General features: G+C 40.8%; 2 protein-coding genes across 2 annotated transcripts in view; both read right to left on the reverse strand.

Annotated features, from left to right (window-relative positions):
* Positions 1-3,383, reverse strand: part of hspb8 (heat shock protein b8) — a 19,553-nt gene extending 16,170 nt beyond the window's left edge. Inside the window, exon 1 of the mRNA XM_037680205.1 lies at positions 2,778-3,383. Coding sequence (XP_037536133.1) covers positions 2,778-3,204 — 427 coding nt within the window. The 5' untranslated portion in view covers positions 3,205-3,383. The remainder of the gene's footprint in view (positions 1-2,777) is intronic.
* Positions 3,384-16,880: 13,497 nt separating this feature from the next.
* srrm4 (serine/arginine repetitive matrix 4) overlaps positions 16,881-27,403 on the reverse strand; it is a 75,192-nt gene continuing 64,669 nt past the window's right edge. The window contains exons 9-13 of the mRNA XM_037680206.1: positions 23,467-23,792; positions 21,380-21,550; positions 20,070-20,171; positions 19,803-19,952; positions 16,881-17,283 (exon numbers count right to left, since the gene is read on the reverse strand). Of these exons, the coding sequence (XP_037536134.1) occupies positions 17,055-17,283; positions 19,803-19,952; positions 20,070-20,171; positions 21,380-21,550; positions 23,467-23,792 (978 nt within the window). The 3' untranslated portion in view covers positions 16,881-17,054. The remainder of the gene's footprint in view (positions 17,284-19,802; positions 19,953-20,069; positions 20,172-21,379; positions 21,551-23,466; positions 23,793-27,403) is intronic.

Consider the following 27,403-nt stretch of genomic DNA (forward strand, 5'->3'; position numbering starts at 1 on the left):
CTGATGGTCCTTCTTGAGCATGTGATCAGCTGGTTTTGGTTGTCAACAGCAAAACTGGTTGATCCACTCTGAGACGGTGCTATTTAAGAGACTGAGCTGAAAACAGCACCTCAGACTGAGGAAGTCTCTCGGATGAGAGACGAAACGTTTCTACATTTTTTTTGTTGATTTGCTTTTTTTTTTTTTTTTTTTGAATGTCCAGAGGACCAGATTGAACTTTTTTAGATTTACTTACTTACTTGTGAATAAATAAAATGTTTTAGCCTTGAACTTAAAAATCTTTTAAATAAAGAATGGTCTAATCTTGATAATTTAGGCCGGCGGGTTGCTCATCTACGAAACATTAGTTGAACACAAACAACACACTTAACGTGTTAACGGACTGAAAGCGTTCAAGCACTTTCGGATGCTCATTTGTTGGTTTGTTTGGTTTTAATTTAATCATCAACTTCTAAACGTGCAGCACTAACGTCAGCCTCCGAGAGCACTTCATGATGTCTGCATGGGACATGAAGTGGAACACCTGTCCCTGGTTTTGGCTTAATAACTTTGGTCTCTGTGAGTGAGCTTTGAACAAGTCTGTGTTAAAGTTTAGCTCCTTCACGGACACATAAAACAAGATTTTATTGGTTTTCTTGTCTCTTTTTAGCAGCAGGCAGGCCCACTGACTGAATAAACCTAAAGGCATACCAACAACGTTATAAAAAACTCCCAGCTGAATGGTGAGTGTGTGGGGGAGGGGGCGGCAGCTGTCCTTTGTGCCTGTGTTCAGCTCCGGGTATCCCTGGAATTTATCTGTCTTTTTAAAGCATCGATGGAGAAAGAAGTTTCCACAAGTCACTCTAGTGACAAACTCTGCAGGAGCCCCGCGGGGTCAAAGGGGACCCTGTTCTGGAAGGATCCGTGTGACATCAAGCCTCGTGTCTTTTGTGCCACGGGCCTCGCCTTAAATCTAAATCGAGCTCGTAGGCAGCCGAGGGAGCGATTCTCCAAGAATCTGGAACAGGTGCCTGAGGTTGAGGACTGCCAAAGTCCCACTTTCCAAAAGTCGGTGCTCGTTTATATCGAGACTCGAGACTAAAGCTGGGGTCGTGTTTTACTGTTGGGGCTATTTTCACTGAAGGAGCCACAGAAGAATGAAGATCCTGATGAAATCTTTATGTTGTCACAGGTTTGATTCATACAAACTGCGTTTTGAGTTTGTGGTTCGTGTGGACGGCTGAGGTTAAAACAAAAAGTGTTAAAAAAATTCTGAGCAGACTGTCGGGGGAGGCAGCTGTCCTCTGTCCTTCAGCTCCTGGTATCACTGGAATGTCTTACTTTAATTATTTTGTATTTAGTTAATAAAATTTGCATTTTATTTTACTGACGTGCGTCGACTACTTTTAACACGTTTTCATTTAATGTGCTTTTTTTCTAGCTTTATTTCCTGAGGGTTTCACCGATATGTATAAAAATAAAACATTATTTCACTAAAGTTTCAGGAAACAAACTAACAACCAAGTGCTTTTTAACATACAATTAAAGTTTACTTCTTACTTAAAGCATTAAGCTTGTAATAATTCCTAATTACATAAGAATATCATGATTTTTCACAAGTAATATATTTACCCTGCCTCTCGCACGGTGTCTGCTGGAAATGGGCACCAGTGACCCCCCATGACCCGGAAATATAGAAGCAGGTAAAGATAATGGATGGATGAATAATTTGTTTAATTCCTTTAGGATTGCTTTTTGTTGCAGCATGTTGTAAAAATGATTTTGTTAGTATTTGATTAAAGCAACCATCGAAGGAAATATTTGGTTTGGACACTGGACTTCTTTTTAGCCAAACAACTCCACTTTAGATCCTTTAAACGATTTGAGTTTCATATAAATCACCACATGAACGCTGCTACTTATTAAGCTTAGCCATTTTCTGTCTTAATAACATGACAAGTTTTGCTTTTATTTAAAATCCCAACTATACGTAATATAAGGTTCCAAACGGTATAATGAATCTGCTCTTTCTCAGAAATCAGAACATATTCTCCAGGTTTTGATTTGATCAATATTAATTTAACATTTATAAATTCACATCTATTTCTTCTTTTACTTGTTCATTTATTTTTACAGTTTGTAAAGTCAAATAATGCACACAGTCTCTGCAACAGACTGCAAAAACAAACAGTATGATTAAAAAAAAAACAGTTTTGTTTTATTCTGTCAGAAACAAAGATGTTTATGGGTTTATTCATCAAGTTTCAAAGTATAACTTTTAAATTTCATCGACAAGACTAAAATCTTTCTTGTTGTATGTGACTGAGTTTCTTTGAAGAAATGTATTTAGACTTCAGACTTCTTTATTTCTCCACATTGCTCCATTATTCTATATGATTAAACACCAAATTATAGTTTTACAACCTCCTATGAACAGCTTTGGCCTCAGTGTTGATGCTGCAGTGATGAAGAAAGGTTTTCCTACTTAAAAATGATGTTTCCTCTTAATATAAAATGATTTATATGAAGTTTTTTTTTTATTTTCTTTGTTTTATCCACTAAATTCAACCTAATCCAGATCTCAGCTGGTGTGTCTAAACAAGTTCTACACAAAAACAACAGTTTTTGATTTAAACCTGAGCTTTTGGTTGGGATGTAAACAAAAACAGCATTCTGGTGAACTTTGACCCCCCAGTTACCACAGTCTACAAACACAAACCACCAGTAAGCAGCTGGTCTCCTTAAAGCCCCACAGACCGGGTTCAGGGTGATTCTCACTTCTCTGTCCAACATCTCACCTGACACCTCCACGAACCCGTCCCTGGTCTTGACGTGAAGCTCCTCTGGTTGGAAGCTGTGCACGTTCACGCACACTTTCCAGGGCTCTCCGCCTGTGCTCGCCGGGGGGCTCCGTGAGGGAGGCTCACCATACCTGCTGGTGTACAGGACTGGGCCCCCAGTGGAATGACGCGCGGGGAAACCTGTGCGTAAAGCGCCGGCAAAGGGCGACGTGCCGAGGCGCGTGCTGAGCCGACCCGGCCGGGCCCACCCAGGCCAGTCTAACTCCAGATCTTCCGGGAAGTGGGGCATCCCAAAGTCATCGTCCATAAACCGAGCTGGCAGCTGATCCCGGAACGGAGACTGATCCCGGAACGGAGATTCTCTGAATGGATCTCTGGGAAACCGCTGCCGGTTTCCTGTCGTGTAAAAGTCTCCTTCTGCCATCTCCAGCTGGGTTCAGAGCCAGAAGAAAAGTTCTGCAGACAAAAAGCAAGTTGAATCCTGCGGAGGAAGCTTCTATGGATAACTTGGCACCTGTAGGTCTACTTGTGGTAAGTTTAGCGCATGGCCGTTACGCAAACACCTGCTGACCTGGAAGCTCCAACTGCGAGTCTGGAAAGTCTAAAGCCAACTGGTTTTCTCTGGTTTTGGTTTTATACTTGGATCAGACCTCCTAGCTGGGTGAGGGGGGGGCGGGGGTCTGTCCGGGACCAGAAAGTGCTGGCAGGACGTGGACCGCAGCCACGCTGCAAAAAATATCCACTCTAAGGGTAAAACTGCAGATTGAAACCTTAATTTTTATAAAAAAGTAAAGATATATAATACACCCAGGGACACTCCTGAACTTTTTATTTGAAATAAATTATCTACATCACTTTAAACAAAGTTTAAATACTTGCCAACCAGGGTATTTTTTACAGTGGAGGCGCAACAGCTGACGGAGGACCTGCCTACTTTTTACCAAGTTGCATAGAGAAGCCCCCTCACCCCCTCCTGCTTGATGAGTCACACTATTTTTAATAGAAAATAACGCAGAGCTGCAGGTTAAAGTCTGACGTCACAACACGAATAAAGCAAAGATGCTGAGTCAGCTCTGTGCTGACTCTGTCCGGGTCTGTCTGACCAGCAAACATCACTTCATACATGAACTCATCTAAAACTGGCCACAGTCTGGTTGATGGTTTGAAAACTTTTCAAATAGTTGCAGTCGTTGCCTACACACTAAAAACTGCTGGGTTAAAAACAACCCAGTTTGTAACCCAGTGCTGGGTCAAATTTAGACCAAGGCAATGCTGGGTTGTTTTAACTCAACAGGGTTGGGTTGATGGTTTGACCCAGCATACTGGGTTAGGGCAAATATCCAAAGATTGGGTTAAATTGACCATTGTTCAAAGTTAAAGTTACTCAAAAGTGAGTTGAAACTTATAATTACAAGGGTTATTTTACCACCATATTTTTTTAAAGAAAAGTTTTTACTTTAAAATTCACCATATAACAGGATTAAAAACAATCAGACTACTTCAAAGTACTTTTATTTTATGATATATGGCAACAGAATTCATATATGAAAGTTTCAAAGCAGACAAGTAAAAGTAGAAAAAGTATATTAATTAAAACAGCTCCCTTCAATTCATTCTTTGATTACAGCTCCAAAAAGACACATGACAAAATCATTTCATGTAAACAGTTTGACAGCAAACACATAAAAAAAAATAAAAAATCATCCATTTAACAAGTAACTATATCAATACTTTAGTAAAATGTTAACTTGAAAAACTGTCAATGATTCTTTATGAGCAACATTCACCCTTCCAATGCATATTAATTTCATTAGATCTGATTCACGGCCTGAGATTCCACAGATGATAGTTTGAAGAAAATCCCAAACCTTGGGCACACGACTTGGGTCGTTTACATCAAAAACACAAAAAGCTTTAAAACAGCCGTCAACAGCACCCATAAGAGATGGATGCTCCAAAGCTAGTTCCATTTTTTGGGAACAATGCCTGTCCCCAAGCATGCATGCGTACATACAGATACTCTGTTGCTGCATTTTCAAGATATTCCACCATGTGTGTCCCAACCTGGTGGAGCAAGCCATTGGAGAGTCAAAGTTTCTTTATTTTATTTATATTTAAAAATACATGCATGCTTTTTATTTTTTCATTTTATTTTTTCATTTCATTTATTTAATTCTATAGTGCTTTACACAACCACGGTGATGGCGACCAAAGTGCTTAATAAAAACAGTAACTAACATGACAACAAGTTAAAAGCAAGAAAAAACACAATAAAATAACAAAAAGAGAACCAGAAGTGTCAACACATATTTAAGTACTAAAAGCCTGTTGGAATAAAAAAGTCTTAAACTTCGATTTAAAAGGGCCAAGTTCAATAATCTGACGTAGATCAAGCAGGAGCTTATTCCAGAGTCAAGGTGCAGCCGCAGAGAAGGCGCTGTCACCCCAGCGTTTATATTTTGTCCTTGGAACAGAGAGCAGGAGCTGTCTGACCTCAGAGACCTGGAGCGGGCGGGGAAACTTAACAACTCTGTTATATAAGGAGGAGCGAGGCCATTCAGATCTTTAAAAACAAATAAAAGTTTAAAATCTATTCTAAAATGGACAGGAAGCCAATGTAGTGAGTGTAAAACAGGTGTGATGTGGTCCCGTCTAGGAGTGTTGGTTAAAAGGCGAGCTGCTGCATTTTGAACAAGTTGGAGGCGGCTCGGTGATGACTGAGGTACACCGACATACAGAGCGTTGCAATAATCGAGTCTAGAACTGATAGAAGCATGAACAGCCTTCTCCAAGTCGCAACGGTTTAAAAAGGGTTTGACCTTTTTTTAAAAAGGTGTAAATAAAAAAATCCAGACCGGACAACAGAGGCGATATGTTTGTAACCCCTTATCAAAGGTCACTCCAAGGTTTTTCACACAGTCACTGAAGTTAATATTCAAAATTTCCAGGCCAGTTGCATCTTTGTCACCAAATAAAATCCATTCTGTTTTATTATCATTTAAAAACAGGAAGTTTTTGTTTAGCCAATGTTTGATTGCAGAGATGCAGTCAAAGAGAGAAAGCATTGGGTTACTGGATCCTGGCCTTAATGGTAAATAGATTTGCAAATCATCTGCATAAAAACGAAAGTTGACATTGTGCTGTTTTATAATAGATCCAAGTGGCAACATGTACAAGGAGAAGAGCAGAGGGCCCAAAATGGAACCCTGGGGCACCCCACTCAGAAGAGGGTCTGTAGAGGAAGAGGAGACATTGAGCAAGATAGTGAAGGTTCTGTCAGATAATTAAGACGTGAGCCACTTCAGAGCCGTGTCACGAATCCCAACAAAAACATGGAGGCGAGACAGAAGGACAGAGTGGTTCACAGGGTCAAAGGTCGCTGTAAGGTCGAGAAGCACCAGAGCTACTGGGCACCCAGCATCAACTGGCTGAGCTATGTCATTATGAACTCTCAGTAATGCAGATTCTGTGCTATGCCGGGATCTAAAACCCGATTGAATTTTATCCAGGATTGTGCTTTTTTACAAAAAAGGCTGAATTTGCGCAATAATTTTTTTTCTAAAACTGACTGACGTGAAATCAGAATAAACTTTTCCTGTTTTAGGTCACTTTAGGATTACAGTTTTTTTTTTTGTATTTGCTAAATGCCAGAAAAATGAGATTGAGATTTTTTTTAAGGAAATATTTATTACTTTCTTCAAAATCAAAAGTTTAAATACACTAAGATTATGTATTTAAACAATTTGGGATATTTAATGTCATGTCTTTGGAAGATAGGTTTATCGATAACATCTGAGTTAATTAGTTACACCGGTTCTGTCATGGCAGCACGGTGGCGCAACTGGTAGAGCTGCTGCCTCTCAGCGAGAAGGTTGGCGTTTCAAATCCCGGACCGGGGCCTTTCTGGGTGGAGTTTGCATGTTCTCTCCGTCCATGCACAAGTTTTCTTCTGGTACTCCTGTTTCCTCCCACAGACCATAAACATGCATGTTAGGCTGACTGGTAACTCTGAATTGTCCCTAGGTGTGAGTGAGAGAGTGAATGGTTGTCTCATTTGTCTCTATGTGGCCCTGTGATGGACTGGAGACCCGTCCAGGGTGTACCCCGCCTCTCGCACAGTGATTGCTGGACATGGGCATCGGCGAACCCCGTGACCCAAAATGGAAGAAGCAGGTAAAAGATATTGGATGGATGGTTTGGATGGAGGCTGCACAGAAGTCTTTTGGAGTCAGTCTCCCCACCATCACAGACATCTACACCTCTAGATGCAGGAAGAGGGCCACCTGCATCATGAAGGACCCCACTCACCCAGCACACACACATTTTGCCCCGCTCCCCTCAGGAAGGAGGTTAAGGAGCTTTAAATGTAGAACGACTAGACTGAGGAACAGCTTCTACCCAGAGACTGTTAGACTCATAAATATCTAACCAGGATAATCACTGTAGAAAAAAGTAATGTAGCTGCTGATCTGGTTCTTGTTGATGTGTTCATTCGTGCTCCTCTGCTCACACAGACTCATGTTCATGCTGCTGTTCAGCATAATATTTTTATGCTACTAGTGCTTAGTGTATATTTAGTTTATACCATACCATACAATTTTATTTATAGAGCACTTAAAACAGCGACAAGGCCAACCAAAGTGCTGCACAGACAGAACAACAGGTAACACACACAGCAAAATACAAAATGAAGTAAATCAGAATATAGACATAAAAACGATGCAGGTAATAAATATGACAACTAACCTGTGTGAAGCAAACAGGTTCAAAACACAGATCATTTGTTGTTGAACGCAACTGAATAGTAGTGGGTTTTTAAACGGGATTTGAAAACCAAGAGGGAGGGGCCAGTCTGACAAGCAGAGGTAACTCGTTCCAAAGTCTTGGTCCTGCTACAGAGAAGGCCCTGTCACCTCTGCGCTTAAGACGAGTTCCTGGAACTGTGAGGAGCAACTGGTCCACTGATTTCAGGGAACGTGGTGGGACATACGGCTGTAGCAAATCAGAGAGATGGTGGGGGGGACTGTTCAGCGATTTGTAGACATACAGGAGTATTTTGAACTGGATTCAAAGGTGAACCGGTAGCCTGTGCAATGAGGCCAAAACTGGTGTAATGTGCTCTCTTTTGCCTGTACTGGTTAACGGGCTGCTGCATTCTGGACCAGTTTTAGTCGTGCAATGAAGGTTTGACTGATTCCAAACAGGAGTGAATTGCACTATAGAAGTTTATGTTTTTCTTAGTTCATATCTTATATCTTATTACTGTTTTTCTTTTACATTTTATTGTTGGATGTAACTGGGACCCTGTGTACATAATTTCATTCCACTACATGTACCACATGGGATGCGAATGACAAATAAAGAACCTTAAATCCTTGAATCCTTGAATGGTTTATGAAGAGGGAAACGGTCTCATAAAGCTTATTTTTAAGCCCAACAAATTGGGTAAACTTTTGACCCAGTATTTGATCAAAGCTACTGCTAGATATGTCCTCAAGTTGAACGTGGTACAGCCTTGCCCGCCTAGAAGACTGACCTTGGTTCTGTCTCTGGCTGGACACGACTGGTTCAAGGATGAGATGTCCCAGATCCAATCCTTAACATGGAGTTGTTTTTCTTTTATTGCTCACACAAGTACATTTTAGATACTTTCATCACACCCATTGTTATCATCAGCTAAACCAGTTATGACCGGTTTGGGTTTACACATAGTCATCGTACTGATCCAAGCAGGTTGTATTCCGTCCCATGTTAAAGATGGAGACTAGAGTCAGTAAAAGCTGAGGTACTTCTGTAACTCGGGGCTTCTGCTACATCTGGAATCCTGGCGGAGGCCCAGCGCTGAAGGCCTGTAACTTTTCATGCCTTAATATAAATTAAATGGTAAAATGTTATTCTTCTCAGCCATTATTCATGTCGGTGCGAGTCTTCTCTCCACCTGGGAAAGAAAAGAGCCGGCTTCAAACGGCAACACTGTTCCCTGACCAGGAATTGAACCTGGGCTGCGGCAGTGAGATCGCCGAATCCTAACCACTAGACCACCAGGAATTTTATTTATTTATTTATTTTTTGCCTGCTCCTTCTTCAGGGGACACCACAGCGAACTAAGTTGCACAAAGACTTGACAATTATTCTTACACCAAACGCCCTTCCTGACTCAACCACAGACCAGTCAGCTGGTTCAGCTGGATCCCAGCTCGGAACTGCCTTGGTGGGCTTCCACAGCATGCTTGAGTCACTATAATCAGGCAGTGTCTTACCTGAGAAGATTGACATAGGGGCCCAGGGGCGATTCTAGAATCTGCCCTTTAGGGGTGCTCAGCCCCCAGTGCTGATGATAGTTCTTGGCTTGAACAATGTGGTGGCCATTGGTGTCCAAGCTATTCATAATGTGCGTGTGTGGTGGTGGTGGGGGGGTTAACACACTGTTGGGGGGGGGGGGGGTCTTGTTGTCCTCCCCCCCAAAAAAAATTTGAATAAAGTAGATGCCAGTTCCTGCATTCTGGTGCATTTTAACCTACATGAGTAAACACGATTCAATTTTAGAGAGCACTGCACAAGAAGTAGCGCTAAGCTAGAGGTGCACAATATAGACATGTTAGCTAAGATGCTACAGACACAGCGCTCTGCTTTGCATTACACAACCTAATAAATGCTTTGTACAAAATCAGTTTATTGTTAACTAATCATAACAAACAAATAATAATAAACTTAAGCAACCAGAAGTTGCAACATATCTACATACAAAACAAAACAAAGCACAGCTAGCTTTAAGCATTAACCTTTAATTTAACCATTAAGCATAAAATGTAATTAGGACAGAAAATGGAGGATTTACTTGCAGTTACTGTCGTACAGACGAACATGTTGTACTTCCTGTTTACTTCCTGTTTATCATTTTATCATTGTTACTCAGTTGCTCATCAGGTCGGCCACAGGGTTTTATCCATATTTTACATTTTCCCAGACTCAGTTTAGGTTTTGGAAATGGAATAAATTATTTTCCACCTCTAAAGCAGGTCTATTTAACTAAACTGCTCAGGGGGCCACAGTTTCTGAAACCAGCAGCTCAGGGGCCAAACATCCAGCCATTAATGTCAATATGTAAATAAACCAATTATTATGATGATCTGTTACATTTTAAATTTGTTTATTTTGTTGCATTGAATCATAAATGCAATAAACAGATCCCAAAACCCAGACCCCCCCCCCCCCCCAAAATAAATAAATAAATAAATATATTTATATTTATATATACTTTATTTATCAGGGGTGCTGAGTTCAAATTTATGGGTGCTTGAGCACCCCCAAAAATCGATCAACAGAAGATGCCATCTCCTCTTTGGTCCACACTGCTCTCACCAACCTGTAGCAGAAGAACATTTACGTTCGTATGTTCTTTGTGGACTTCACATCTGCCTTCAACACCATGACCCCCCAAACACTGATGGACAAACTACTCACACTGGGACTAAGCCCCTCCATTTGCAACTGGGTCCTAGACTTCTTAACAAACAGACCGCAGTTAGTGAGGATACACAACTTCTCCTCCTCCACCATAACCCTCAGCACTGGTTCCCCTCAGGGCTGTGTGTTGAGCCCTATCCTGTTCTCTCTTCTCACTTATGACTGTGCACCTACTCATCCAGGCTGCCATATTGTAAAGTTTGCAGATGATGCAGCGGTGGTGGGATGCATCACAAACAACGAGTCCAGCTACAGGCAGGAGGTGGAATACCTGGAGAGCTGGTGCAGGAAGAACAACCTTCACATCAATGTGTAGAAGATGAAAGAGATGGTCACGGACTTCAGATGGCACAAACGCACCTACCCTCCCTGAACATAGGAGGATCTGCAGTGGAAGTGGTCTCCAGTTACAAGTACTTAGGTGTGCACCTGAACCTCAGCTGGGGCAACAACACCACCAGCCTGATCAAGAAAGCTCATCAGAGACTCCACTTCCTCAGACGGAGTTAAAGATGTCGGCCAGCACCTCGCAGAGCTGATCGCCACATTCTTTCAGCACCATGTTATCTTGACCACTTGCTTTGTGAGGATTAACTGCATTTCCACTCGTGCCGTGCATCACAGCTTTTGGGTGAATTTCTGTTTTTGTGTTTTGCTTTGAACCGTCATATTGTTTTTAGATTATTTTTAGATGCCTGACCACTAGAAAACTTGACTGAGCATTTATTTTTAGGCATCACTACTGCCTCCATGTTTTATTTGGATTTAACCTGGTGTTTTTAATAAATTTTATATTGTATATTGGAACAGTCTCCCGCATATTTTGTAAATGAGCCTAAGTGCCTTTTTGGTATAGAAATTATTTCATATTTATTTGGGTGAAAGGTGGCGTTGCTGTAACTTATAAAGAAAATAAAATAACATCCATACCCCGAGCTTGCCACATAAATACTATTTATCACAGATCTGTAGCTACTTTACAATAATTTAAACTCTAAATGAATACAAGTTAGGGACAACAACTCACTGTTAAGTTGATATGGTTTAACATTTGAGGTGCATCATTTTACCTACCGTACCGTATCTGAATTTTGTTTTACTTTCTTTTTGTTAAATTGCTTAAAAGTACGATTTATTTGGGTGGGAGAATCATAGTTTCTGCAAAACTGAGGGAGACCTGACCCACACGGGATTTCCACCTATGATAGAACAATAATTTGAGATGATATTGGTTTCAAAACTGGTGGCTGGCATTATGCATTTATTGAAGGAATGCTACCTGGTTTTTATCAACGTGTCTGACTCTGTGCCGGTCCATTGTGGTGAAGAGGGAGCTGAGCTGGTTGGTTTACATTTTCCACTCTCACCTGTGGTCACAACATTTCGTTGGTGACAGAATGAATGCGATTGTTGACACAGGCCGTCAAAAGGAGTTCCTCTGCTGTTGGAAGTTCAGTTGTCTGGGAGAGACTCGGAGTAGAGCTGCTGCTCCTCCACATCGAGAGGTGCCAGGTGAGGTGGTTCAGGCGTCTGGTAAAGATGCTCCCTGGACGCCTCCATAGGGAGGTTTTCAGGGCATGTCCAGCTGGAGGCAGGCCCCTGAGAAGACCCAGAATACGCTGGATGCCTCTTGGCTGACTTAGTTCATAGCCGTCATTTTGCTGCTTTTCTTTTCGCTTGTGTCTTGCCTCTTTATCTTTTCATTTAGCCTTTTGCTATTTTCACCTTTTTGGTATTCCATTTCTGATCTGCATCAGAATTAGTGTTTTGTAAATGATAATGTTATAGTTATTCATAAGTTAACAGTATCTGCTAAAATGAACCGGTATCAAAAATAGCTTCAAAACATAAGTTGGTATTTGAAATATTATTATTTCCTCTGTTCCTTTCTGCAGTGGCCACAGCGTGTGAACTCCCACAAGAGATTTGGCTATAGTTACACACCAGATGCCCTTTCTGACACAACCTTCGCTCAAACCTGCAGCATCAGGGTTAAAAGAGAGTAAAGTTAATTTAATCACCATTATTAGTTGATTCAGCATTCATACTGTAGTTTTCCTGTTGTCTTTCTTCAAACCTTTAGCATTCTTTGTGCTATTTTTAACCACAGTGTTGAAATGCTCATTTTGGGAATAGTGTGCTCTAATACTTGCAACTTTTACTTAACTTTATTTAAAACATATTGAAAACATTGAGAGCTTTTCAATTCCTGCAAAACACGTGTTCTCCTTGAAATCGGCCTCAGCATACTTGCTTTATTTAAAATTTCTTATGCTGCGTTTAGCTAACAATTCATGCATCGACCAGTTTCAGGCAAAGTCATTCAGCAATCAGCAGTGAAAAGGCATTTTGCAAAATTTGGGCAAAACGTTTAGTTCCACCTCATGGACCACATGTGATGTGAATGAAAAGAAAGTTTTCTTGAGCCTTACAACCGTTGTCGGGCTCAGTTTTCATGGTATTCTTCTGCACTTAACTCACTGCCTCACCCAAATAAAATACTTTTGTTAAACTTTATCAAAGGGTCAAAGTGACAGATAAGCTAATGTGATTACCTTCAAAATTTCAAAGCAATATGGTTTTCCCAACCATATTTGACCCATTTTACCTGATGACCCATTTCAGCTGAGATCACCCTAAAAACACACAGTGAGAAGAAAAGTTGGTTTTAAGTGGTTTATCCGGAGATCACGGTTGAGTTTCCAAGTGACACTTTATTACAATGTGATTCACGCTTACACACATGCAGTTTGAAAAATATATGCTTCTGCATTATGCTTGTTCATACTGAAAACGGGTGTAGAAATGCATCATTTAACAATGAAACACTGGAACACTATTGCTCTGAGACTCTTATTGGTATCTTAAAACGTACCCCAAATGAAGACATCAACCTGTCCGCCGGTTTGTATCCATAATGTTCACCACCGGTCTTCAGTCACATTCTGTACAGAAAATATTTACACCTTTTATATCATTTATACAGCGCTGATGCCTATTTACAACTCAGTAATTACATGTTCAAAAAGCCATTTGCACAGGAACGGATATAAACAAATAGAGAGAGGGGGGTCACTGCCCTGGGTGGCCATCTTAGTTTATTAACAAGATTGCACAGATCTCCCCCAAGAAGACAAAGAGCACTAGCTTTCACACCAGTTTGTAAAATGGATGATATTTTGTGCTAATCTTTCCTCTTCCAGCACCACATGTCCTTCATTTGGCCAATTATTTGACATTTAGGGGAATAATCTGAGAGTTGAGTGAATAACGAGGGCAGTCTGTCAGGCCCGGAGTAGCAGTGTAGACAGGGTGAAGGATCTGAAATCATTCAATCATTCTTAAGAGGTCAAGTTTATTTTTTTGTTTATGTACAATTTGTCAGACTGTTTTGTGTTCAAGCACTTCTGTTTGAAACATCCTGGCTGATGTTTACCTCTGGAGACTTTTTTTTCCACATGTGCTTTAAAGATGTCATCAAAATACAACAGCTTTGCCTTGGTAGAGCTCGACTCTGTCAAAAGCTTTTACACAGTTTGTGTCAGCCGGTGTTTCCTACTTGTTTCATGTATGCTGCATGTACACATTAAAATAATAATACGGTATCTTGAAAAAGTATTCATACCCCTTGATTGTAACGTTAACAACCGCAATCTTCAAAGTATTTTACTGTGATTTATTGGAAAGATCAATGTAAAGAAGCACATATTTACTGAATTTTTCAGCCTATAAGTCACAATTTTTTTTTGTTGCATAATTTACATGTCCTGCGATTTATACGCCGAAGCGACTTATTTATGGATGTTTTCCCATATTTATAAACCAATTTTTGTCTGAGATACGACCGTTTTCATTCATTCTGACTGAAAATATTGAACACTACAATTTTCAGCCGCTAAATGGCACTCGAGAAAAATGGCATGTCGTTGTGTCATGTAATAGGTAAAAAGTGGCTATTAATGACACAATCGGCTTGCCATAACCTGCCACTTTCGTCCAGCTTGCCTGGAGCAACCATCAAATCAGCTTCATTTTGCTGCGCCGCCCAGGTGAAATGCAGCTAATTTGAGGATTGAAGTGCATTTATTAAGTAAAAGTTCAACTGAGACACACCTTTACTATAATTTCAAGCAAACAAATAATTGTTTTTAAGTGTTAATCTTGTTAAATTCTTGTTAAAGTCCTCCCGTGCACGCTCCCGTGGGCGCCATTTGGCAGCCACTCGATTTTTGGCACAACACCGGCCCACATTTCCAGGTTGTCAGCAGTGATGTGTAACAAACGCGACGTGTCAGTGGTGACGCGTAAAAGATGTGACGTATTTATGTATTTTTCAACTTTATTAGACATATTAAAAAGAGAAATGTTAAAAGAGAAAGAGAAAGTAATTATTATCTTAAGGGGATGGAGATGTTTGTGAAACCGTGGTGTCGCACCAGTCTGAAGATGCGATCCACTAGATCTCAGGGTATTAGATTGTGGAATGATCTGGAGGTTGATATTAAAAATGCCAAAACTATGTACATATTCAAGAAGATGATAAAACTTTGTTTTTTAAAAAAATATTAAGTATAATGTGAGTTCATAAAAATTGTTTACAGTTGATCTTATATTTTAGCTGTTTTTTTTTATTATTTTTTATCTTTTTATTTTTTTTTATTAATTCATCTTGCTTTTGTATAGTAATTTTGTTTGGAATATATTTTGGGGACAAGGGGCAGATAATATAAGAATTCATTCTTCTTCTGCTGCCTTTCATTTTATTTCGGTGATTGTATATCTTTTTTCTTTTCTTTAAATTGTATTATATTTGTTGTTTGGATGAAATGAAATGAATAAATAAAACATACATACTTACATACATATTTGGACTGATGCGACTTATAGGGCGGTGTGACGTGTACGCCGGAAAATACGGTAAGTGGAAAGAAATGATAGATGGTTTACAACCATGTTTAGTTTTTGTTTTTAACCACAAAATTAAAAAATAATAAAAAAAAAACATAACAAATTTGAGTAATGTGGCAGATTATTTATATTCAGGCCTTTTACACTGACACCCCGAACTAAAATCTACAAACTGCCTTCAGAAGTCAAATTGTCAAAAGGGCCTGCATGTGTGTGATTTAATGTCTGTATAAATCCAGCTGTTCCCCGAATGCCTCAGAGGTCTGTTACACAATATTATGGATCAAACAGCACCATGAAGACCAAGGAACATACCATACAAGTCAGAATTAAAGTTGTTGAGACATTTAAAATAGGGTTAGATCGTAAAACCCAATCCCAAGTTTTGGACATTTCATGAAGCTCCGTCAAAGTAACCATTGGAAAATTAAAAGAGTACAACTGTAAACGCACCAAAAACATGAATCTACTTAAAACTTTAGGCCATGCACGAAGAACGTTACTCCGTTTTACTGTTCATCTGTCAATACCAACTCCTCCTGCCCTCCCTGACCTTTGGAAGTAAAAAAAAAATCATTGGTGTTTGAACAATTGTCTGGGAATGACAGGCTGCACGAACAAAACACAAATCAGTAATCGCCCAAATACGATGTTTCTTTTTACAAAAGTCCCAACAGTAAAAGTTTGTTCTTGTCTGAAGGCGAAGCCCCGTCATCGACAGCGGAGTCGAAAATACCACAAACTGACAGAATTGCATAGAAAGACTGAACATTACCCGCAAGAAAGGTTTACCAATAAATACATAATAAAATTAACAATAATAAATAAACATTAAATGCGTTATAAATATGTCTGCTAAGGTTTTCTTCTTGTGTTGTGAAGAAAAGAAAAGAAACTCATCGTTTTAGATTAATTTGACAACTTTCAAATAAAAACGGAACTAAAATTGACAGATTGAGTCTAAAATACCAACAGAGTCACAACATAATTTAGATGCTGAGCAGTTCAGTGATTAAATATTACTTTAAAACGTCCCATTTCCCAAAACAGATCAATCAAATCAACGACTCTCTGTTCGTTGTTAAAGGAAATGTGTCCCCTGACACCATAAAACTTGTTCTGATCGTCCCCTGCTGTATTGCAGACAGAAAATGATTTCCCACATGATCAGAGGAAACAATAATTTGACTTTTAATCTGACAGGAAGCTTCCTCGCCGGCTGAGGGAGCATGTTTGTTCTCCACCTGGTTAAGTGCTGAGATCTGAGCTAAAGGCCTTTTCTCTGGTTCCTCCTGGTGACCCATGTGAAGCCGTCTGTAAACGGGCATCAAACAGTCTGAATGCTTCCCAAGTGCTTCGTCTCTTGGTGTTTAATCTGGGTCATGAAGACAGTTAACGTCTCATTTACTCTTTATAGATCTGTGCTTGCACATACATGTATGCAAAGAGTAAAAACCCAATTGTGACTGAAAATTTCATTTGGCTGCATTAATAACAATAAATAAACAAATATTAAACCAGTTCTAAGCAAAACCAGGGATAATTTAAAAAGAAAAAAATGTAGGTATTTAGAATATTATGAAACAAGGATGTTAGATGAAGAAATGACGTTTCTTTTTTTTTATGATCAGGCTGTAAGAGACAGTTGTGAGCGCTGATGCACGGTGATTCAGCGCACAAAAGCAAACAAACAAAACGACATTCAGTCTTTTGTTGTCTGCGTGGGCTGAAGGAACGGAGCTGTCTCCATGAAAGATGTGGTGGAGTCACTGCTGGGACATTTCCAGTCAGGCAGCAAAGTGGATCCTAAAGATGCTCACGGTGAACTGCTCTGACAGCTGCTGTCCAAGCTCTCGCTTGAGAACACAAAAGCCGTAGCCGCTCTCTTCCTGAGAGACGTTATTGTCTGGCTTTCTTTCGTTTTCTCAGGGGGCTGCGGCTCCGGCTGCGACTGCGGGACCCAAAGATGGAGTTCCACGATGAGCTGCGGCTGTAGCTCCTGTAGGACGAGTAGCTGCTGCTTCGGCTGCGGCTGCGTGTGAACAGGCTGCTCCACGATGACACGCTGGTGGAGCGGCTGCTGGAGAAAGGGCTGGGTCGGAAGTAAGGGATGGGTCGCTTTCTGGCACTGTGAGGATTCAAAGAACAAGCGATGATGAAGCTGAAAATGTGCAGGTGTGCATCTATAATAAACCTATGCAAATAATTGTACGTGTAAATATTGAAAACAGTCATAATTCTGACGTTTTTTTATACACCTGTCGAAGGTGGGGTGTAATCATCTGTCATCAAGATAGTTTATTAAAGCTTCATGTGCATCATGACAAGACGGAGTGTGGCATAGACTTTTCATCACCCCTGCTTTTAAAATCAAGATCAACAAAGGTCAAGGTCAAATGTTATACAAGGTCTTTGCTAGTTTGGGGCATTGCTATACTCTGTACGTTGACATGTTTGTTAACAGGCATAAAATGTGCCCTGTGCAGTACCTTTGTTCAAACATTGTGTAGATTTAGATAAAGCAAGTTAATTTTTAATCTGGAAAAGCTTACTTAGGAATAAAAATCTCTTGATATTCAATAAACAAATGGGAAAACATTTAACAATGTAAACACTAAAACCTAGCATTCCTTGAAGAGTTACATTTTTGCCTGTCACCTTTCACATCAACAAAAAGGTTAAATCACATCATCTGGACCAGTTTCTTTAAGTAAGAAATGTTTCGTCTTCCATCCAGAGGACTTCCTCAGTCTACGGCCTGCCAACCAGATCTGTCCAGTAGGTAGTCGTCATTGCTATGTTTCAAGCCAACCTCCTGTTGGAATCCCCAAAAGTAGGCTTTTAACTAGAGTTGCATTCAGGCCCAAAAGATCCGATCTCATCTGGCCCCAGCCTGTAGCCATCATTTCCGAACTCGACCCGATCCGACGAATTAACAGTTATTACAGGTCCAAACCTGAAGCCGACTCCCCAAGACATTTTTAATTACTCTTTGACTTCTTATTTTTTTAATGGTCGGCAGACGTGCGGCTAAGGGGGCAGAGGATCAGAGCTTAGGGGGTGTTTGTCATTTCATGGCCGTCAAAGCGCATTAAATCCCTGCTTCTTATTTTGGGATCTCACCTGTTTGGGTCGTCCGCTGAGGGCAGCGGCTGAATGAACGCCCATTTGGGCTTTGATGGATCACTGCCTGGCAGTAGAGTCCCATCTGAAGCTTAACTGAACTTTATTTTACCCCTTTCAAGTTCTGTTAGTGCGCGGTGAAATGGTCACATGCGGCTGGTGCCTGGATGGCAAGCCATGTTGCCATATAATTGGATCATCAGCTGCGCACGTCCGTTGATGCAATCAAAAGCCCAACATCGATCCGCTCCGAATTCGGGTCGGTCTTCAGGCCAGGGTTTGAAATGACAGGGCCCATCCAAAACAATCAACCATCATGTACAACAATCAAATGTTTTAGGCCAGATGGCCAACTTGCTACTCGCAGAAACAGACTGAGGACAACCAAGGCCAAAGTGGTTCAGAAAAATGTTTGTAAGCTCCATCATCCAGGTAGATAACAACAAAAATGGTTGAATCTTGTCATCTGGACCAGTTTCTTTAAATGAGAAATGTTTTGTCCCCCATCTGGAGGACTTCGTCAGTCTATGGCCTGCCAACTTCTGCCTACTTCTGAGATTCCAACAGTAGTTTGGCTTGAATCACAGCAGTGAAGGCGACCTATGGGACAGATCTGGTTGGCAGGCCACAGACTGACAAAGTCCTCTGGATGGGGGACAAAAGGTTTCTCACTTAAAGAAACTGATCCAGATGACACGATTTAACCTTTTTTGTTGTTATCTACCTGGATGATTGAGCCTACAAACCTTTACTTTTTTCATCAATTTTAAAATAAAAGCATCTTATTATGAGAAGGCATGCGGCTTTAGACTTGTGGTCCATCTCAGGTGACAGTAACATATCTCAAAAGATATGTTAGGAACTGGAGTATGTGTTGAGGACGACTCTCTGCTACTACCACACCAAACTTTAGCTCAGTAATTGTAAGACTGGTTGACCTTTAGCTGTTTTTTCTGTTAATTAATGTTGCATAGCTGCGAGCTGACTCTAAATATTCATCGGCTGTAGATGTATATTTAGTGATTCCTTTCTGAGAGTTTCATTGAAATCTGTCCACTGATTCATGAGATATTTGCTAAAGTTAGAGCCAAATGAACACAAGGGTACCCCCCCCCCCCGACACACACAGAGAGAAATGAGCTAAAACATGATCACTTTTGGTGTTGGGTGATAATCAGGCAGTCTATATTCTATATTCATTTGTGTTTGCCGTGTGTTTTAAGTGTTTTTGTACAGAACAACCTCTGTGTCTACATCTGAAGTGTGAAATGAAAGAAACTTCACACAAACTATGCTGTAAGCCACATCTGTTAAAAAAAAAAAAAGATTTATTTATTTGTTTTTTCAACATCTGTTTCTCTGAAACCTGCAAGGACGTTGGAGCTGGCAGATTTCTCGTCTTTTGGCTGAATTTCAAAGTTCACTTTGACCACAAGACTTGTCTGTCTGAGCTGGGGGGGAGATCTGTCTGCGGTGATGGTGATGAAAATGTGTTAATGAACGAAGAAGATCAGAGGACTGCACCTTGTGATGCGGCGTGCTTCCAGATGGCTCGGAGAGTCTCTCCTCCTCTTCCTCATAGGAGTGTAGGATTTGCGTCTTCGTCTTTTCCCGCCGACTTTACGCTTCACGCCTGCTTCCCTGGAGCTGGATGGTCTGTTCCTGTCTCGTAGTCTGAGCAAGCAGTCACCACAGTGTGAACATTTAATTACCAACTCTGTCAGTGACGTTTTGTTCTTATGCATGGCTAATGAGGAGAAGTTAGCAGCTGAAACACTTTGTGACGTTCACCTGTCAACGCTGCATCTGGAGTAGCTTCCTCTGGAGCTCAGGCTGACCAAGCTGCCGCTTCGCCTCGTATCAGACGAGTTGCTCAGAGAACGAGAGTACGAGCTGCAAATAAACAAACATCTGATTTTTCTTCTTCTTTCGGCTGCTCGCTTCTTCAGAGGTCACCACAGAGAACTAACGTGCACAAACACTTGTCAGTTGTTTTTATGCTCTTCTTGACACAACCACAGACCACCGAGCTACCACAGCCCTCTGTGTGGAGCAGAGAGCTGACACGTAGGACACCCACGGGAGCAGAAGGTGGTGGTTGAAGCCCTTGCTCATGGGTCCAGAGTGGGTTAAATGAGGGTGGAGGCAGATGTGGGAGCTTCACCTTTCCTACTTGTCAGAGGAATTTCGCCTGTTTTGTATGGAAGTGAATGTGCCTCAATTTTCAAATGAAAATGGTAATATAATTTTATTAATTTATAAATTGAGCAGTCTTGGAAAAGAAAATGAAAATGCAGTTTTATTAATTTTTTTAAAATTTAATTCATGAGTCAAAACATGCAGCTTTATTTTGAAAATGAAATGCATTTATTTTAATCCATTTTAATTTGAAAATTGAGACACATTCGCTTCCACGGTTTTGAACGCAACCCCCTTGCAAGTAAACTGGGTTGAAAAGTCTTCTTGTGTCCTCAGCGTGGCTCATTGAGTAAAGAGATGATGAAAGGATAATTAATTTATCCAACACCACCCGCATTTCAGTGTTGTCAGTGAGAGGAGTTGAACCGGCGACCTTCTGATTACAGGCACACCTTCTCTAACCTCTGTGCCACCACTCCATCCATCCATCCATCCATCCATTATCTTTACCCGTTTATTCCATTTTGGGTCACGGGGGTCGCTGGTGCCCATGTCCAGCAATCACTGTGCGAGGGGCGGGGGACACCCTGGACATGTCTCCAGTCCATCACAGGGCCACATAGAGACAAACGAGACAAACAACCATTCACTCTCTCACTCACACCTAGGGACAATTTAGAGTTACCAATCAGTCTAACATGCATGTTTTTGGTATGTGGGAGTAAACCGGAGTACCCGGAGAAAACCCACGCATGCACGGAGGGAACATGCAAACTCCACCCAGAAGGCCCCTGGACCGGGGTTTGAACCAGGGACCTGTTTGCTGAGAGGCAGCAGCTCTACCAGTTGCGCCACTGTGCTGCCCTTCTGTGCCACCACTCCATAATAAAAAAGTATTGTGCTCACTAAAGTGTATGTTGAATATTAGTGGACGTACATGCTTAGGAGATAAAATCACGTACCTGCACGAGTACAGAGAGGGACTTCGAGAACGACGTCCAGAGTTTCTGAAACTGCCCGAGGATCTGCTCCTGCTGCCGGATGAGTGGCTCCTTAACCGCCTTCGAGACAATCTGCTCCTCTTCTTTGGAGATTTCACAACCTCTACCTGACAGCCCAAGGTTATCTGCTCACTGCAAGAAATTACATTAAGGTTCTTTATTGCTTTAAGCGATAAGGGCAAAATGTTTTACAGTTTGTTGTAAAAAGCTCCCTTTATTCCTCTTCAGAAAGATGCATGCATCAAATGAGTGTGCAAACAGAGAATGAAGACTTCATATCTTGGTGGAAACACTCATTCAAACAGAGGCAGCCGGATAATAAAGGCAGGCGAGGCAGCGCCCTTGTAAAACAAAACAAATTGCCCCAAAAGATATTTCCTCCTAGTAAATAAAGTTAGGCCTTGTTTACATGAGGCCAATTTTAATGGAAACCATAGCGTGTTTGCTGCATTTCGACTGTTCATGTACCCGACAATAGTGGCCATTTCTTTGACACTGAAGCTTTTTGAATCCAGGTCTCAGAGTGGAAGTTTTTTAGAGACGCCCAACATCGGTGCGAACGCTACGGGCAGCTGCCATCAAGAGTTTCTCTACGCTCGTGAGAGTAGATTTAAAGTAGCAACGGTGGATGGTAGAGTAATGTCTGTGTCACTCATCGTTTGCCATGTGAAGGAGCAGTCGAACCTCATCCTCAGTCCAAACTAACGTTTGTGTAGGCACCATTTTGGATGTAACTTTTTTTATTGCTTGAGATTAAAGTGTCTGCGTGAATCCATGTGTGATGCGCCAGCTAATGACTTGGCATGGAAACTACAGCAGATTCAGTGAGCACAACATTATCCTGTAAATGTGCATTTTTTTTCCACAATCAACTGTGGAAAAATGCTTATGTTACCATTGTTCACATGTAGACTGGAGCTTGGTGACGTAATAATTTAACTAACTGTGTAATATTTTATTCTGTAAATTTTTCAACTAATACTTTGGCTCTTTGTAAACGGAATTAAAAATAGTTTATGGTGATTTTTCTCCAGTTTTTAGTTTCTCTCCATTGGCTCCCTGTCAAATTCAGACTAGAATTCACAATCTTACTTCTACCTACAAAGCTCTCAACAACCTAGGTCCATCTTATATTACAGATCTTAATGTTCCATATTTTTTCTAACAGAGCACTTCGCTCTCATACTGCAGGCTTATTTGCGGTTCCTAGAGTTTCCAAAAGTAGAATGGGAGGAAGATCTTCCAGTTATCAGGCTCCTCTCTTGTGGAACCAACTTCCAGTTTCTGTCTGTGAGGCTGACACATTGTCCAGTTTAAAGACTGGGCTGAAGACTTTCCTTTTTGATAAATCTTATAGTGAATCAACGTGGTTTCCTGACCTAAAACCTTAGACTACTGGACAACAAATTGATCTCATTTCATGAAATGAACAGTTACAAATACATACGAATGAATAGTTTGTGTTTGTAATAATTATTTTTTAACATGCGATTTCTGTCTTTTTGTCGTCCCTCCCAGAGAAAACCTGATGGCCTCCATCCTGGACCTGCTTGTGTGTTCGTTTTCTCCTTCCTGTTCCTCTCAAACCTAGATGGTCGAAGCAGATGGCCGCTTGTCCTGAGCCTGGTTCTGCTGGAGGTTTCTTCATCACGAGGGACTTTTTCTTTTCCACTGTTGCCTTCATGCTTGCTTAGGATGGGAGACTGCATGCGATGAAGTGAAAACTCAAAGAAATCTGCTGGATCCTTAGATAAATAACTTTATTAACTGATTGTATATGTTTGTGAATGTTTCTGTTCAGTGCCCTGAGACGACTTCTGTTGTGATATGGTGCTATTTAAACTAAATTAACTGAATTTAATTAACTCAGTTCTTTAAATTACAGTAATTTACAGTTATTAGGCTGGACATGTCAACGCTCACATTTATCAGTATACTTATCCCATAGGATAGGATCCTATGGGATAATAATACCAATGATATATTCTATATTCTATAGAATATATTGACTATTAGACCAGAGTGTTGTGAGGCACAAACACATTTACCTCTTGCCGTTTCCTCTGAAAACGATCGCAGACAATCTGTCCTCCTCGTAAGGTTTGCAGGAAGAATCGTAGCTCGTCACAGAGTTTCCTGAATCAGAGCCGTTGTCTTTGTAAGAACATTTCTGCTTCTTGTTAGGCGAGGCCAGATGTTGACACAGGCTGTTCTTGTTCTCAGTGGCGCTTGTCCGTGAAACACCAGTTTTACTCGATGGAGGCGAAGATGTGTCATTCCCGGAGTCGTAATCACGAGGACCTTCAGCAAGACACGCCGATTCCTGAGCTCCACCACCATTTAAAAGCTTGTTTCCAGGCTTTGATGGTAAAATCTGCAAACAGACAAAAAGACTTGAGCTTAAAACCAAGTCTGCTTTGATTCAAACATACCTGCGTCGATGCACTGTGAATACTCTAGTACAAAGCCACATACCCCATTGAAAACACAGTTAAGAGATTTTTTTTTTTTTCTGGACAGAAAGATTCGAAAGACATCATGCAAATCTGTAGAAGCATGCGAATAACCTCGAAAGCAATCTGAACTTTACTAAAGTCAAAGAAATCAAAGAAATATATATAGATTTGTAGGTCTAATCTAAAAAAAAAAAGTTACAGGAAAGGAACAACAAAAGAGCAGAGACGAAGAAAAATCTATGTGTGGAAAGATCTACCAGCTCTAACTTGTGAAGAGAAAAAAGAGTAAACAATAGCCCCCATTGAAAAGCCTCATTTAAAGAACATTGAACAAACATCACAACAACAGGATTTATGTAGAAATAAAAAGGATTGCAGACAAAGAGAGAGCCCATGAGTCTAACTAAGAAAGCCCTCAGAAAGGACAGATGTCTGTGCTCTCTCCTGAGAATAAATAATTAGCCTGCACCAACCTAAGATCAAATCCCTTAATCTGCAGATAGCAGCGACTTACCAATCAAGATTTCCTCCTTAAGTAGGTAAGGTGTAAAAAAAAGGGGAAGAGCGGGCAACATAAGTGCATCATTAGAGTCGTAAATTGCAGAAAAAAGACAACAACCCTCTCTTCAAACCCTGAGCCAATCAGACATACACAGGTTTGTTCCTTTTATTTCCCCCAATGGTGCATTATTTTAGTGTTTTTGCGGAGAAAATACCGGATAATTAAGTGTGCGCTGTTTCTTTCATGCTGTGCATAAATGAAAAATAAACGAACAAATCGGGTTCTGGTCAAATTGTACCTCTGCCAGTTTGTTCTCTGCTTTATACCCAGTGGTTATTTAGTAAGAGTTGGATACAAAATGGTCACCATGTCAAACCCGTGCACTTAAATGATACCGATTTACAAATATGGTGCAGCTCTGGCATAGTGGAAGAGGAGTTGCCATCAAAATGCAGGCTCAAGTGCAAATGCATTTATCATGTCTAGGTTGGACCATTGCAATTGTTTACTGTGTGTCCAAATATTCTTTAAAAAGTCTTCAGTTGATCCAAAATGCTGCTGCTAGAGCTTAAATGAGAATTGGTAGAAGATATATCTCCAGTTTTAGCTTCTCTCCACTGGCTCCCTGCCAAGTCCAAAATTTAATTCAAAATCTTACTTCTAACCTACAAAGCTCTCAACAACCTAGCTCCATCTTATATTACATATATTATTGTTCCAAACTTTCATTACAGAGCACTTAGCTCTCAAACTGCAGGTTTACTTGTGGTTCCTAGAGTTTCTAAAAGCAGAATGGGAGAAAGATCTTTCAGCTATCAGACTCATATTAGGTGGAACCAACTTCCAGTTTCTGTCCGTGAGGCTGAAACCTTGTCTACTTTTAAGATTAGTCTTAAGTCTTTTCTTTTGGATAAATACTGAGGGTTGGCTTTGGTTTCCTGAGCTATCCTTTAGTTGTGCTGCTACATGCTTAGACTGCTGGAGGACACATTGACCACATTATCTCGCTCTGCTGTTGTCTTTACTTGCTCTACATGTTGAGTATTTGTATTTGTTTCTATCCATAAAATGTGTTTTTTGTCTTTCTTGCAATAGGCGGTACACCTGCACCTGCCATTCTGTGTTTGCTTGTTTCTCCTTCCTGTCCTCTCTAACCGGAGCATGTCGAAATAGATGGCCGCTCGTCCTGATCCTGGTTCTGGAAGAGGTTACTTCCTGTTAAGAGGGAGTTTCTCCTTTTCATTGTTGCCTTTGTGCTTGCTCAGGATGGGAGACTGTTACCAAGTGAAGATTCAACACAATCTGCTGCTTCCTTAGATAAATAACTTTTACTTATTGGCTTTTTTATGTACGTGAATGTTATTGTTCAGTGCCCTGAGACAACTCCTGTTGTGACTTGGTGCTATAGAAATAAACTGAATTGAATCAGTGGTTAGACTTCCAAAATATACTTATTTATTTGCTGACATTTATTTAACCAGGTAAATCTCACCGAGCTCACAGACCTTTTTGCAAGGGAGGCCTGAGTCTGAAGGCAACCTAACATGCATGCCTCTGGACATAGGCAGGAAACCAGAGTACCCAGAGAAAACCCATGAAAACACAAGGAGGACCTGCAAACTCCACACAGAAAAACGCCAGGTCCAAAGCGGGGATTGAACCAGCTTGCTATGAGGAAATAATGCTAACCATCAAGCCGTCATGCTGCCTCCAGTGTGTCCAAGAGTTGTTGGCTAAGACAATAAACTCCCCACCGTCCCAAATGGTTATCAATGTAATGAGTGTTCGTGTAAAAGAGAAACACTGTAAAGTACTTTGTAGAACCTGTTGAGGCAAAGTGCTTTTTGGGTGCTGCATATCGTTCTGAAACTGACCCTACATGACCAGGACACAGGGATAAGTCAAACTTTTTCAAACGTGTGCTCCAGTACATGGAGGTGTTTGCTCAGTGGTTGTGCACAAATAAGCCACATGCCAGGCACAGACTCTTGACAGTGGGTGTCTTGAAGTATTTGCTGCTTGTATGAAATGCAGAGAAAGTCTGACTTGTGTTTTTAGGCAAACAAGAAGTGTCATTATTTTAGGAGATGAATACATGGTTTGAATAAAACTGCATTTTGAAATTTCCTCTTTTCAGCAGCTATTCAGGAAACATCTGGGGCAACACCCTTGAACGTCCTGAGCTAATCATGCTAATGATATATAGAAAAATTGGCAAAATTGGCTTATCTTCATATGAACGTTTACTCCAGTAGATTAAATCTAAGTTGGTGTGGCTGCCAAAGTGGGTAAGAAGCTGCTACAGAGTGTGTTTACAGGTGGCTGGGGTCGGTATAATTACTGTACTTGTTGCTGTACACGTTGCACCACCGTATAAGTTGCATCAGCCCAAATATGTCTAATAAAGTGGAATAAAACATAAATATGTTGCATCTATTATGCGTCACCACTCACCACCCGGAAACGTGGGCCGGTGTTGTGTCAAAAATCAATTGACTGCTAAATGGTGAGACGAAGGTGGCTTCTAAGGCAAGCCAAGTGTCTCATTAATAGTCACTTTTATCTATTAATGAGACACTTGGCTTGGGCCCTCTAGTGGCTGAAAATGGTATTGTTCAATATTTTCCATGTCAGAATGAATAAAATCGTCAGATCGCAGCCAAAAATTGGGTTATAAATATCGGAAAAAAAACAAATACGTCGCTTCGCCATATAAGTCACAGGCATGCAAATTTATGCAAAAAGGTGCAACTTGTATGGCGAAAAGTCTGGTACTCGTGTGGCAGATGGCTTCTTTTTGTACCCAAAACAAGTGTGGATATGGCTGCAGAGATTTGAATTGGCAGAGGAACTCAATGACCTGGAGCCAAAAAGAAGAAACTGACTTAAACAAAAAAAATCGAGTTAGGTGAAGCCCGACTACAAGAGGATTTCCCATGGTTTAGTCTTCAGTCAACACAGCAGAGCAACCATCAGGGACATTTAAAGCAAATCTTCCATCATCCCTCTATAAAAGTCCCATTTCAC

Source organism: Nematolebias whitei, chromosome 8 (genome assembly GCF_014905685.2).
Source record: "Nematolebias whitei isolate Nwh7 chromosome 8, NemWhi1, whole genome shotgun sequence".
Lineage (NCBI taxonomy): Eukaryota > Metazoa > Chordata > Actinopteri > Cyprinodontiformes > Rivulidae > Nematolebias > Nematolebias whitei.